At 37.1% G+C, this 15066-nt stretch overlaps 3 protein-coding genes across 6 annotated transcripts; 1 reads left to right on the top strand and 2 right to left on the bottom strand.

The window, feature by feature from the left end:
* Positions 1-3: 3 nt before the first annotated feature.
* On the bottom strand, positions 4-574 carry LOC133852180 (uncharacterized). The gene has a single exon (XM_062288877.1). It carries the CDS (start codon positions 464-466, stop codon positions 122-124), a length of 345 nt encoding a protein of 114 aa, XP_062144861.1. The 5' UTR covers positions 467-574; the 3' UTR covers positions 4-121.
* Positions 575-1528: 954 nt separating this feature from the next.
* On the top strand, positions 1529-8725 carry LOC133883015 (calmodulin-lysine N-methyltransferase). 4 transcript variants are annotated; one of them, XM_062322190.1, is made up of 7 exons: positions 1529-1699; positions 1791-1995; positions 3340-3419; positions 6202-6262; positions 6413-6528; positions 7388-7520; positions 8178-8725. In XM_062322190.1, the coding sequence occupies exons 1-7, from the start codon at positions 1606-1608 to the stop codon at positions 8302-8304; spliced, it is 816 nt and encodes a 271-aa protein (XP_062178174.1). In that variant the 5' UTR covers positions 1529-1605; the 3' UTR covers positions 8305-8725. The 4 variants fall into 4 exon arrangements, with proteins under 4 accessions (XP_062178174.1, XP_062178173.1, XP_062178172.1 ...); XM_062322189.1 differs by having other exon boundaries at positions 1530-1699; positions 1800-1995; positions 8022-8725; XM_062322188.1 differs by having other exon boundaries at positions 1530-1699; positions 1794-1995; positions 8022-8725.
* A 3631-nt stretch (positions 8726-12356) lies between these two features.
* LOC133851809 (thaumatin-like protein 1) lies at positions 12357-14836 on the bottom strand. The gene is made up of 3 exons (XM_062288393.1): positions 14386-14836; positions 13558-14227; positions 12357-12784 (listed from the first exon to the last, which is right to left on the bottom strand). Exons 1-3 carry the CDS (start codon positions 14459-14461, stop codon positions 12538-12540), a joined length of 993 nt encoding a protein of 330 aa, XP_062144377.1. The 5' UTR covers positions 14462-14836; the 3' UTR covers positions 12357-12537.
* Positions 14837-15066: the final 230 nt, after the last annotated feature.

Below are 15066 nucleotides of genomic sequence, written 5' to 3'. Positions count from 1 at the left end.
GAGAAAAACAAAAACAGTACAGTTGATTTTATTTCATCTCTTCAAAATACGAAATCCCAACCATCAAAAAGTGATTTGCGCAAAAGGCCATCGCATCACCAAAGCAAAATACAATAAAATCTCAGAAATCAGAGCACCGACCGTTTCGCTCCCAATCGCCAAACCGGGTGGGCTCGGGACCACGGGGCCCACCGACCTCGCCAGTCGCTTTATTCACAAGATCGTCACTGTCTTCGTCGTCGTCTTCTTGATCATCTTCCTGGCTTTCGTTTGGGAGATCTTTTTCGGTAGTCTCTGCTTGTGGCTTGTTAGGGTTTTCTTCGAGCGGATGCGGCTGCTGAGTCGCGGAGCAGATAAGTCGGCTCACAGGGTTCGACACGGAGCGAGTGAGCGGGTCGGATCTGGTGTGGGAGAAGGTCAGCTTGAGAGCGCTCAATGAGAATAAACGGCCCAGATTGCTCGCCATCGTTCTTTTCCTTGCACAACGAAAGAAATAAAGGAAACCCTCAAAAATTAAGAGGGACAGAGAGAGAGAGAGAGAGAGAGCTCAGCGTTGAAGCTGTCCCCAAGTGAACGGTGTCGTTTAAAGCAACGTGTTGCTCGCACCTTCATGTGATGGCAGCCGAAGGTCTCTGTTTAAAAGGTCCCCTCTATCATTTCTCCTTGCACTTTTATATATATATATATATATATATATAGAGAAAAAGCCAACTTTAATTTGTTTGTGTTTTTTTCAAAATAATTATGTGTACAAATAAATAAATAAATTATCAAATTTAGACCACTAAAATACAATTTTAAAAAGATTTATCACCAAAATATTTTTTCAAACCAAAATCACAAAGCATTTATTCAAAAATAACGTAAAATTAGAAATTACTATAAATTATATTTTTTTCAAAATGTTTATGTGACCGTTTAAATTAACTTTTATTTTTTTATTTTTTTTTTAAAAAAAAAGATCAAAAAATTGTTTAGTGTTGTGAGATAAAAAAATAAAAATGCAAAATCAGTCCTAACCTAATTTACAAATTACTCTGCATAATATCAAAATGAATTCAAAGGTTATGGTATGCCAAAAAAATAATTGTCTATAGAATTAAATTCCGTTAAAACATTTGACAGATTCTGAGGTGCCACCTCAACACTAATAATTGGATGGCATGTTCACTATTAATAAAAAAAAAATTAAAAAAAAAAATTAATATAAAAAAAAATGAAAGGAGTTACAGCCGCCCTTAAATCAATCTGGGGGTAGCTGCGCGCCACCTTCGACCACTTATGGGGTGACGAGCGGCCACCTCCTTCATTTTTTTTTTGTTTAATATATTTATATTTTTTTATTAAGAGTGACACGCATTGTTCAATTATTGATGTTCACGTGACTCATTACAGAATTTGCCAAATATTTTAACAGATATTGCCTCCGAGGAATAAATTATTTTTTAACATTAGAGACTTTTGAATTTACATTAATACCGGCTATTTGTAAAGTAGGCTAACTATATCAGCGGTTATCAACGATATCATTCTTAACGACTCATCGTTTATCGCTTCGCGTCGAACGCACACCTGACACCACACCCGTAAATCAAAGCTTGAACCATGGAAGCTTATAGAACCACCGCGAAGGCCTCGTCCTTAAGATGGCAAATCCTCCGCCAAGCCCTTCTTCGTCGTCCTCCTCCGCTAATCTCCGGTACTTCCTTAATAACCAATTTTATCATTAGTTAAGCAATCAATCAATAAAACAATTTTCTCAATGTGATTGACCATCGAATTGGTCGCAGAAGAAAAAGAAGAAGGAGAGCAATCTGAAACGAGCATTAAGCGCATTTCAAGGAAGGCATCGCAGGGGTTCAACTTGATTCCCTGCCACGTAGTGGAGGACGACGCCGTTTTATCTTCGGGCTCTTTGAAGCGCCCCGGCCACGCTAGAGAGGCTCGCGTGTGCTACACGTTGCCCATCGACGGAGCTCCCAGGCTTTTCCTCACGTGAGTGCTTAATTTCCCATTTTTCCTCATTCATTTTTGTGCTGTTTACGATTTTAATTTGTGGGTAATGTGTGAAAGAGTACTCGGAGGTTGATTATTGTTGATACAGTTTCCGGCATGATAATGTGGCCTGATGATGATTCGCTTGAAGATTCGCTTTGTTCTTTATGATCTGCAAAATAATAAACACTGTGTCGGGGGGTGCCGACGATCCCCCTCCGATGCCAAAGTCAGAAGATTGTTTGGATATGAGCGAAGTAATTTTTTGAAGCATAGAATAGCATGTCCCTTAATATTAGAAGAGATTCTGGTATTTATAGAGATTGAGGAGCAGTTTAGGATTGTTCCCGGTTTGTGCAAGGATCGGCAGTTGAGGAAGACGTGGCCTCGGGCGCACGGACACTTCGGGTTCCACGACCGCGTATCTCGGGCGCACGATCCCTTATGGGTGACATGTTTTTTGGAGAGACTTCGGGCGCACGATCTAGTTATGTATAGTGTGTCGTATCCCTTAAATCCCGGGTAATCCCGAGATATTCGCGGACTCGGGTGTTACGAGGTACCCGGGTCGGCTACCCGGGTCGGGTGGTCGGACTCGAGTGAACCGGTTAGGCCCAAATGATTTGTATGGGCTTTGGTAAACTAATACTTTCCCTAACAGTTACCCCCCAATTCTTTTATGCAAATTTTGTGCGTAAGAGAATTTAGGAATAATCAAGCGGCCTTAACTTATCACGGATTCGGAAGTTGAGTCGGGTGCCGATCCTTGCACAAACCGGGAACAATCCTAAACTGCTCCTCAATCTCTATAAATACCAGAATCTCTTCTAATATTAAGGGACATGCTATTCTATGCTTCAAAAAATTACTTCGCTCATATCCAAACAATCTTCTGACTTTGGCATCGGAGGGGGATCGTCGGCACCCCCCGACACAGTGTTTATTATTTTGCAGATCATAAAGAACAAAGCGAATCTTCAAGCGAATCATCATCAGGCCACATTACCATGCCGGAAACTGTATCAACAATTATGATTATTCATGCTGATCCCAAACGTTAATTTGGTTTTTATGAACGGTTTGCTTGCTTAGTTTGTATTTGGTGCATGCATGTAATTCATAGTTTTCCTGAAGTGATAAAAAAAAAAAAAATTCTAATTAGTTTTGCTCATTAGTACATGGCTATAATGCTGTATTAATGAAGCTCTTGTTTAGGGAATTGTTTTCTTTGGGATTAAGTGTTGCATCTTTTTTTATTCAATATTAGTACCGTGTGGTTTTTGGGAACATGAATCTTGCATGTTTTGGGTGTGAAATGGTTACTAATATGTAGACGTTATGCAGCCAAAGAGTGGACGAACGTGCTGACCTTGGTGATTTTGAGATCTGCAATAGATACAATGTTGACAACACTGGGCTTGTTTGTAAGTTTCACTCACATGGTTTGGAATTGCTAATTTGAAAGATTATTTGAGGCATGGTTGGGATGGTTCTCAATGAAACTTTACTTCTTTTTTTTTTTTTTAAGTGAGATAGAAAAAGTGTTTAGGCAGGTGTTTTGCGGGCGCCATTTTGGTAGTTTCTCTGTTTTCAGTCTTGAGAAAACACGGAGAACGAGTTTTCTCATTCACGGCAATTTGGCAATCATGGAGACTTGTCTTAAACAATGCACACTTTGAACAGTTGACCTCCAAACCTTCCTCAGATCCATCACATCCCTTCTTCTCATGAGAGGCATTGTGGTACCGGATGGTTTGGGGGTTTAATGTTAGGGGTGTGGTGATGGTGGTGTAACGGTGCAGTGATGATGGTGTGGAAGTGTGATGGTGCGGTTCAGGGGGTCTGATGGTGGTGTGTTGGTAGGAGGTTTTGGTCATGACATCATGAAGGTGTCGCAATGGGGGAAGTCGTTGGTGGATTTGGGCCTTAGGTTTTGCTACTTTGTGGGTTTGTTGGTGGTTTTCGGTATGGGTGTGGTGATCTGGTGTTGGTGGTTTGGGTCATGAATAGAACACAGTATGGTGATGATGGGATTTTGACTGTATGTGTTGGATGATGGCGTGGTGGTTCTGGTTTGAGGTCAGGTGATGCTTTGAGCGAATCGGTGTTGCTAGGGGTGGCTATCGGGTCATGATTAAGCAGCAGATTGGGTATTTTTGGAGTGTTCAAGTAGCGGTTGTTTGTGGCTTTGTCAACGGATGTGGCAGTTGGTTGGTGTGTTGGCAGTTTGGGGAACTGCCAGTGATGATAGGGCTTGGTTCGGGTGGTGACCATGGGGATGTATTTGGCCTTGAGTAGAGGCTGGCTGATGGTGAATGAATGACATTTGGCGGTTTTGGGGTGTTTGGATTTTGAGGGGCTCAGTTTGTGGCAGACATGGTGTTTTTGGCCAGGGATAGAGTGACCGTCTGAGGGGATGGAAGCTGAGGGAAAAGCCCCACTCTCTAACTCTCCAAAAATTCGGGGGCATAGTGTACCAAACAAACTTTTCTGTTTTCTGAAAATAGTTTTTGAGTTTGCTTCTTTCCAAACAACTGTTTTTACTGAAAACAAGAAACTGTTTTGTTCTCATTCGTGAAATCATGTTTTCGATCGAATCAGGCCCTAGGCATCCTATCCTTTTTAGTGCAAGTGCTGGTCTGTTTGTGATATTGAATATCCTATAGCATGTCCTTGTTGGCATACCATTACTCCTTATGAGAAAGTAATGTCTTTATGTCATTAGTTTCATGAAAGTTCATGAAATTGCTCCTGTTATTGTTTTGTTTATAAATTTATACAGATTAGCTAAGATTCAAATCTAGGACAAGATTAACCTTTAGTTTCTTAAATGGTTCTCTTGTTGAGTTTCTCCATTAGACCAAAATGAAAATATCATGGTGGGTGATTTCATCTATATGAAGGGGAAGATTTGGTAGTTACGAATAACATGTTTTGTATTTTGATGGAAGATCTTTCATTTCAATGTGAAAAAGGAACTTCTAATTCCTTGATTGTTTCCTACCTTATTCACATGTGGTCTTTTAGTCTGGGCTTCTTTGTGTGTTAAACATCTTCAAGACTCTTTTATTGCACACTTGATTTGTGATTAAGAGAGATAGTAAAATACCATTCCTTGAGGCTAGTTGGTGTGTGCAACCATGAATATTTCATTTTCTTTTAGATCTATTTCAAATTAAATGGCACTGGAAGGGGATCAAATGGTGCAAGTAGTCAACCGCATGTGAGAAGAATTTGGATGCTTCTAAAGATTGTAAAGGAAACTTATTTTCTTTTTCTATCTTGAAATACTTTCTTCTTTTCTTGCTTATTGAGCTTGTTTGTTGCTTAATAAAGTAAGGGGGTCCATTCTTCTGTTATGACTTGGTTGTGGAGTTTCAGTGAAGAATACTGTCTGCTAAAGCATTAGTTGCAGAATCTTCTAAATGCTTTGCTTGCAGAAAGCCGGAAACTACTGAGAAGCATTGAGTTTATGAGGTTCATAAAGCAAAAGGCTTTCTACTATGGTTTCACTTAATAGTTAGTAGAATTATTCTTTAGCCTTACTTCGTATTTGAAGCAACGTATCATAGAAAGTTAAACCCAACTTTATGCTTTTTAGTGAATGTCTGAAATCAACGTTAGAAAGCTATTTTCCACTAAATTAGGTTTTGTTAACCCTTTTTGCAGTTCAGTGCAATCTGAGCTCAATTTTTATCAGCTTCTTGCTTGATCTCTTATTTTGAAATTCTATAATGAAGCTTATTTGACCTTAACTTGTGCACTATCTTTGATTTGGTGGCACCATGAAAGAATCATTCCTTCATTTAGGTTTGCAACAGTGCTGCAAGCGCTCAAATTCCGAAAATACATTTTGCTAGACAGGGTGTTGAGATCTGATAGGTGCTTATTTTTCTCTTCTATTTGAGATTAAATGAAAGTGAAACAAATAAAACAGTCAAGTTTACTCTCAACAATTTTGTTGCAGAAGAGTTTTTCAAGGAATGACATCCATCAAGGCAAACCGAACCTTAGGGATGTACAAATTTTGACCATGAAATTTTCCTGGATTATTTTCTTTGTATTTTTTCCAGCTATTGTTTATCACCACATGATTTTGTGCTTTATATGCTAACAAAGATTTTGGTTGTATAATATCCACTGATATGCTTGGTCAATTTGTTTTTTGGGTGTCTTTTTCTTGTAGTTTTAACATTTCTTGTGCAGGTCATTGGCCTTCAGAAGATGTACTTGCTTACTTTTGCTTATCACAGGCAGACATGTTCAGGTTTGTAATGATAGATTTCTGTGTCAAATGTTATTTATGTATCTGACTGCTGAATCTCTGTACATTTTCTACCAGTTGCTTGCATTTCCTTCGAACATTTATGTGTATTAGTTCTATCAAATTTATATGTGTTTCCCCTCATTTTTCCAGGTATAAACGAGTTATTGAGCTTGGATCAGGTTATGGATTAGCTGGTTTAGTTATTGCAGCCATCACCGAGGCATCAGAGGTTGTGATATCAGATGGAAATCCTCAAGTAGTGGATTGTATCCTTTATTTATTTACTTTTGATGATGGTGGTATCCTCACCCATGGGTTAGTTAATTGTACCCTTTGGGTTTAGTCATGCGAAGTTATCGTGTGGGGAAAATCTATGTATATTATATCTTGTGATGGTATCCGTAGGCTGATATGTCTTGTTATTGTCTGTCGAAGTCCAGAGACAATATTTTGAGACACCCCTTTCAACTTTTCTGTGGAATAATAATGCGTACTGCCAAGGGTGATAAGGGGTAGAAAAACTTGGTGAGACACATGGGAGGTTTCTTGTCCTTCACAAACTGGGAAGTTTGGATGGTGGCATAAGACAAAGGCTTTCTGTGGGAGGCATTGTGGCTTGCTTGTGTCAACTTCAGGGGATTGTTGGAGGAGAATCATGAGTGACAAATTGTCTGGATGGGGGTACTATTAAGATTTAAGTTGTTTGAGCCTAATCTTCAATAGCGGCCCTATAATAGAGTTGGAGGCCTGCTCAGAAGTTGGGTATATGGACGGGCTTGCGCTGTTTCAACCCAGGACCAGTCCCTGCTCAGTTTGTCCTATATATTTCTTCTTTTTGCTGTTGTTGTTGTCGTCCAATCCTTTCATTTTGATATTGTCTGTATTTGCACAGTTCTGTTATCAAGCGGTTATTGGGTGCATCCTCTCTTTTTTTTGTACTTTTTGTTTTTTCCTTTTCTCAAATTGTCAACATGCATTGAATTATACCATTTATAGCAATAAGCAAAACCCTCCCCCTCCCCCCACAAAAAGAAAAGAAAAAAAGAAGAAGAAGAAGAAAGGAAACAACCCTCCCTCTTCCTCTTTTTTCTTCAGGATTCAGATTGAGGGTTCTTTGACATCCAGATATTCAGCGTAACATAGATGCCAATACTGGAGCATTTGGTGCTACAAGAGTGAACTCTATGGCATTGCATTGGGATCAAGAAGAAATATCAAATCTTTCTAATGCTTTTGATGTCATTATTGCAAGTGACTGGTAAGTTTAATCTTGCTTGAAGTATTTATTTTGATTCAATATGCATCATGCTGTGCCTCTTTCGACATATGAGAGTATGGAGAATCATTGAATGTGGATGAAGTGATTTATATTTTAATTGCTAGAAAGTGTTTCCAAGTGCTTTCTGATGCCCTGTGACAAACACAAGGGGTTTGAATTTCTGATGCTGGGTGTTAGTCATAGATGACACTCACACAGCATCACATTTATCTGGTGGATGCTTCTTTTGCTTCCTATTAGTTTTAGTTTAATTACTTAGTTTGTGAGGTGATTGGCTTGGGAAAACTTTTTCGTTGCCTAAATTTCTATGAGCTGGAGATGTCTAGATAGGTAAGTTTTCTTCATTGGTCAACAGAAAAGGCACTTTGCACGTAATGCATGAACATTTATGCGCATACAGCCACACACTGACGAGCTTTTCTCATCTTCATGTCAAGTTTATCTTTTTCAAAATTTATTAGTTTGATTCCTTTTTGACAGCACTTTCTTTAAGGAATTCCACAATGGCCTTGCTCGAATCATCAAGCTCCTGTTGAATAAAGCGGGGCCCTCTCAAGCCATATTTTTCAGTCCTAAAAGAGGCAATTCATTGGACAAGTTTCTTGAGACAATTGACCAAAATGGCTTGTTTTTCAGCTTAACAGAGAACTATGACCCAGAAGTTTGGAAGCGTCATCAGGAATTCATGGATTGCAAAAACTCCTCCTGGTCCAGCTACGAAAGGGACCACTGCTATCCGGTAATGGTCAGAATTACAATATGAACTTTCTGTGGCTGTTTTCCCTTGTGTTCTACATATTTTGTGGACTTGTTAAGTTCTTGGCCAGCTTTTTCTATTGTTAGTTTGCCCTTGTGTTAGGCATAGATTTTGTTATTATTCCCAGGATGCAGGAAATTTTCCCTATAAGTATGGTTTGTTAGGGGTACTGCAGGTTTTACTACAAATCTTTACAAACTGACGTGACAATTCACGTTGCATTTATGTGGGCTATCATGTCATTCACTAAACAATTAAATTTGCTTGTCAAATTTTGTTGCTTAGTTTTTCACCTATGTTGTGCCACGTGGTATTCATGTGAACTATCACGTCAATTTGTAAGTGAATTATAGTAAAAGTTGTAGCACCCCAACTATTTTCCTTGCCAATAAAGAAATGCATACAAATACTACATTTGATTGATCTACTTTATTAGAGAGATTACTTTGAACATAATATAGGTGAGTGCACTAAAGCTTTTTGGCTTAACAAGATTCCTTATCTCCATATAGGCATCAAAGTTACAAGTTAAAAACTTTTAGATATAACCGTCCTTGAGTAAACAAAGACCCTCCACCTAAAGATGATGGATAACAATGTCAAAAGCTATCAAATACTCCGTGGATCAATTAAACTAGAATTTATTGGAAGTGGATGGAATATTTGATGTTTTCTTTTAAACACTGAGAATAAGGGTGCTCATACAAACAAGTATAGGTGATTCTTCCCTTGTTCCTTTCTGTAATGACCATAATAATAGGTAATGAATCAATCCATTATAACTTTTATTACAATTCCTTTACAAACTCATTGAAAGGAGAGTTGTTGACGTGGTAAGTATTACACAAACTATTATGTTAGCTAATAAACATGGTCAGTATCATGTGGATTATTACGTAACATCCTACATTTTAGTGTAATGAAAATTTCAATGACAAACTATATAATGGCTACTTTGCTTTTTCTTTTTGCCTTTAGACTAAGTTCTAAAATTGGGACATACGACAAGATTGCTCAATCAAGGGTTTTTTTTTATACTTTACGAAGATGTTCATGAACTGGAAAGTTTTGGTCAAGTAATATTTACCTGACTATTAAGGGACCATCAGTCTGTCTCTGCCACAATTATAGATGTATTAAAGAATATGTATTAATCATTTTTAGTTTCATCAAATAGGAGTTTCTTTTTCTGACTTACCCTTTTGTTTTTTTTGGTTGTCTGCTTGTGTCCCTTTTGGAGTCTTTTTTTCCTTTTCCTTTTGACTGTTGAACATATTTTGTTCACAAAAATTCTTTTCTTTTGAGTTGATTTTGAAACGTTTTGAAAAGTAGTGCTGTTACGGGTATTATCACTTTTATTATAAATCGCTTACAAACTAATGTGACAATCTAGCAACTAGAACGTGGACTCCTTGCATGATACTAATCATGTTTACAAATTGGCGTGATAATTCGCGTGACACTTATCATATCGGTTACTAGAACGTGAACTATGCGTAACACTCATTTTCATAATACCCAAACTTTTTTGTTAAAAAAGAAAAAGAAAAAGAAAAAGAAAAAAGTGGGAGTGCAAAAGCACCACTAATAATGGACCGCAATCTTCTTCTTATCTTAAAAGCAGTTTTGTTTCTTTCTTTGTGTTGTGTCGTCTGGGGCTGACCACCCCCCCCCCCCCCCCACCCCACCACACACACACACACACAAGTCGGTGAAGAATCACATGCCTCATAGGCAGTAGGGCAACAATTTGGATCCTAACCTATTTTGGCTTGTTTAGCTTTATTTCCTTCTCTCATAACAAGGATGTTTTAAATTCTTCTACATATAAGAACATGCAAGAATTGCCCGACAATTACATGTTTTTTCAGCTTTAGAGACTAAGATAGCTAAATGTTGGACGCTTCCACACTTTGCCTCCATTTATCCATTGTGATGTCACAAGCCCTTTACTCACCCACATAAGAGAATGATACTAAGGTTTTTACATTACAAGTCAATCAGGGTTGAGGGATTTAAAAAAATTAATGAAATGGATTGTGTTCGTCTCGACACGTAGTTGTATATCCATAACACGACACGGACCCGAACCATAAACTCAAATTCTCACCCTTAATTACAAGTGCTTTCATGAAGGGAAAATAGTGGACAAGGAAAGGCAATAACAAAAGAATTACTATAACTGTAATTCCTCTTCTAGTGTTGAATTGATTGACAAGCGTAATCCTCAAGGCTGCCTATTGGTGATAATTGAAACTTTTGTCAATTGATAAGGTTGATAATTGATGTGCCAACTTAATCAATTGGGTATGGCAACGAGCAGCCCTTGTAGCATTGATGTGAAATAGCACCAACTTTCATGAAATTTGGCCAAAATCACTTCATGCCGGTGGCGTTTTTCTACCCCTTGCGTTTCACGCAAAGCTTGACTCATAGTACTCATCAAATTTGGTGACAAATTACCAATTATTTTAAAAGTTTAAGTTAATAGAAGAGTAATGCTACATATGACACTTTTATTTCACTGGGCTGATGTCTAACCGTCCTTAATCTTTTTCTTCTTTTTTAACAATGACTAATCCAATGGTTGGTAAACACTATCACATTAGTCCAATGAATGGAGGTGGGATATGGTTATAGTATGTAACGTTACTCTTAATAAAAAATGGTTGCTTTAATTATTTAATCAATATTCTTACACTCCTTCCAACATGTGGACTTAAAAATTAGAGGTGAATGACGAATACAAGTTTCGAATTCAAGACATTTACTCTGATACCATACTAAAATCAATAATTATCTTAAAAATATACACTAATAAAAAATAATTGATATAATTATTTAATTAATATTGTAACATTTAAATCTCATCAAACTAACTCCAAAAAAAAAATCTACCTACTCTATGAGTAGAACACAAGCCTCATTAGCTTTCATCATGATTACATCTTGAAAGTGGTTGAAAGCACCATTTCTTTAGCAAGTGCTTATATTTTCTCAAACTTCAAATAATATTCAAAAGATCCATGATTACAGTTCAATCATATATCTATAGTCGGCCTGATTATTCCCTCAAAAGAAGAAAAATATATTAGACGTCGCTCATAAAATATTTTGGCCAATTAAACCATTTCACTTTTATCATTTTTTATTTAAAAAAAGTTTAAATTTTTTAATTATTTCACTTTCATAGTGAACAGAGCTTAAAGCAAAAAGAAAACAAGCCCCACCGACCAGTGGCAGACAAACTATTAAAGATTTTTAATATGCTGGGCTAAAATTGTAATTGGTGAATTAATGAAGACCTATTTTTTGTTCTACAAATATTAAAGGATTAGATTTATCATTAATTTTTTAGTTTAAATTTTTTGAAATAAGTAATAATTTAATATGGTATTAAAATCAAAGTCTTTAATTGAAACCTTCACTCCACAATTTACCTACATTTTTAATTAAAATATTTTACGTGTTATTTAGTTCCTGACATGATAAAAGTGTTAAAATCATTCGTATCAATTTAAAGTAAAACTTTTAAAATAAGTGATAATTTAATCTTATAAAATGACTACTCTCTCCATGAATTCGGGCACCTTGTGTGCCTACCTCGAATCAAGTAAATCTATGTAATTTATTTTTTTTCTCTTTTCTATTTTACCTTATTTGCATAACAATAATTGAGATTTTAAATATTTTCCTTTGTAAAACTCAATAGAATAAGAGAACTCTTATTACAAGTTTTCACATGCTGATATGACAATTCATGTGACACTTAACACGTCAATCACTAAATAATTAAATTTACTTAATCAATTTTTGTTAATTTTTTCAATATTAAGTTATTCACGTAAGTTTCCTCTTCTTTTGGAATCTAGTTCTTACTTCTTCCTCCCGAACCCACGAAACAATAGAAATGAGCAATTAAAATATTATTGAGTAGTTAACATTAAACTAGGATTTTGAAACGGAATAAATCTTGCTTACTTTATCGCATCATTTAAAATTTTTAAATGATGTAATATCATGTACATCGTTAAATATTTAACCGTAAATCTAATATGAATCAAGAATAATTTTGATCGTCATTTTATTTGAAACGGAGATTGAGAATCCTATTCCTTTGGAAAGTGGGTGGCAGAGTAACCATAATCACTGATGTTGGCGATGATGCTTTCTAATTTCTATCATTAAACGACTGGCATTGCCGATGAGAATTGAACAAAGCACATGGCAGGCAGAGAACTACAAGCATAAGAATGAGAGAAGGAGAGAGATCGCCAAAATCAAGGTAGATGAAAAAGCTAAAGAAGGGTGAGTTCTGGATGAGTCCCCAGAGGCCAAATTGGCTAGCCATGAAGTGGCCAGTTCAGCTTGCTGAAGTGCTGAGTCTGAACCAGATTCTGATCCTGATCCTGATCCTGACCCTAATCCTGACTCATCTGTTGTTGTTCCTACTATTTCAGGGGGTGAATCTCTTGAAGATTTCAAACTGCTTGCACAAGAAGAATAAATTCCAAACAGAATTAGTGTACAATTATTATGGGTACCAATGAAATTCATATGAGTAATTAACCTAAAAGTTGAAAATAGTGAACAACCAATACAAGAACTTAATTATTTGCTAGATAAAAAAAATAAAAAATAAAAAAATAAAAAAAAAAAATCCAAATTTTTAAAATGTCTTAATCACATCTGTTTGATATGCAAAAGATTAATAATAATTGAGATTCAATCTGGTATATATATATATATATATATATATATATATATATATATATATTCAAAATCTGGGACTCAATATATAGTTATGTAATGCCTTAATCTAGTATCATATAGACTCATTCTAACAAAGACCAACAAATAACTCCCTCATATTTTTAAATTGAATAAAAACTTCTTGTTGTATGTCCATATAACAAATAACTTTATAAGACTAGTAATGCTATATATTATATATACCTTTATTTTATTGAGTTGATGTGATATTTTGCCACCCACCCTACAAAATTTATAGAAAAGAAAAAAAGAAAAGAAAAGAAAAAAGGCCCAATGCAGTCCAAACCTTTTTTCTATTTTTTTTTCTTGTTTTTTTATTTTTATTTATATACATTTTTAGAGTATATATATATATATATATATATATATATTTCACTTTAAAACTTCAAAAAAATTACTTGTCATGACCTCAAACTTAAAAATAAATAAGTAGATAAAAATAAAATCCCCTGTATTTTAATTTTCAAAGTGAAAGAGAAGCTTTACCTTGGAGACGAAGGACAAAATGTGATGGTATAATCAGCTCCGGTACACGTGAAGGTGCTAGTTGCATCATCGTAAGCATAGCTATACGACTTGGGACAAGCGGACTTGAACAGCTCAGAGTATTGCGACGGCTTACATGTCGATGCTGTACCGTACGCCCCGACGCAACAGTACTCGGGCTTTCCAAAAGCCTCACACGCGCTCTTACAACCCCGGCCATCGTCGGTTCTCAGCTCCGACGGGCACCGCCGGTTCAGGTCCGTGACGCACCCGGTCGACTCGCATGTACCCGACTCGCCACTCCCTTCGACGATCATCGGCAAGTTGTACCCATCAACCAGGCTCACATCGTAGAAGTCTTGTGAGCCCGAGCCAAGTGTGATCTCGGCTAGAGTGGCTGGTGGGGTGGCTGTGGCGCCGTTGCACTCGATGGTGCCGGAGCTACAGTCTCCGGTGGCGCAAGACCCACTGCCGGAGTCGTCGAAGTTGCAGCCGGTTCTTCCCCAGAAGCGGCCGGACCAGCCAGTTGGGGCTTGGAAAGTGCGAGAGCTGCCCTTTGTGAGCGCGAAACCGGTGCTCTCTAGCTTTGGACTGCCTGCCCCCGACAAGATTCCTGGCCATACTGTGAAATCGCACTTGTTCACAAATGTGAATGTTGCTCCTGAAGCGCCTGAAGAAATTAACCAAAAGAGTGTAACATGTATTAGTTATTGTTGTAATTATGGTTAAATTAATTACCGCTTATCTTAAAGATTATTTAATCTCATATTCTAACAATTATCTGCACACCCAAATGGCGAAATCATTAATTGGGAAATTTTTGTTTACCTTTGGAAATGAGGAGAAGACTAAGGCTGAGGAACGTAGTATAAAAAAGATGGCAGTATAAACTGAACAGTTCCATGACGATTCCCTCCTTTGGTTAATCAAGAATTAATGACAGTGTTTTTCAATAAAAATAAGTGGTTCAGAGGAGAAACAGTAGTAATAAATTAATGTCGGTGATGGCCTGGAGTGGAGGTGCATTAATTGGTTGGTGAGTGAAGGCGGCTTCAGAGAAAGAAGAAGAGCAGAAGCCAAGACAAGGCTTTTTTTTGCTGTGGTAGATGGCGGTGAGAGAAGACGAATGGAGAAGACGACCACCCATATAACTGCACAGAGTGCCACTATTTTTTTCTTCTTCTATATTTCTGTGTCTCACTCTCTTTCTCTTTGAAAAAGAGTGGACGTGAGGAGAGGGTGAGGGAGTAGTGGTGGAGAATCATAATCATCTGCTCTAGACCCCCTATTTATAAAGATATATATCCATAAACAAAGGAGCTCGTCAGTTAGTGCCTCTTTAATTTGTCACTGTTAGAGGAAGCTGGCCTGCTCTTTAATAATTAATTTGCTTCCTGATCAGTTTTTACCCCATGAGAGGGAGATTTTTGCTGCCCATAAGGGTAAAAGGCAAAATCTACCCTAAAAAATCTCTCTTTTTAGTCCTAAAATTCTCTTTTTCCTGTACCA

Source organism: Alnus glutinosa, chromosome 12 (assembly GCF_958979055.1).
Source record: "Alnus glutinosa chromosome 12, dhAlnGlut1.1, whole genome shotgun sequence".
Lineage (NCBI taxonomy): Eukaryota > Viridiplantae > Streptophyta > Magnoliopsida > Fagales > Betulaceae > Alnus > Alnus glutinosa.
Note: the sequence above shows the minus strand (reverse complement) of the source record. Positions and strands in the feature narration are given on the sequence as shown.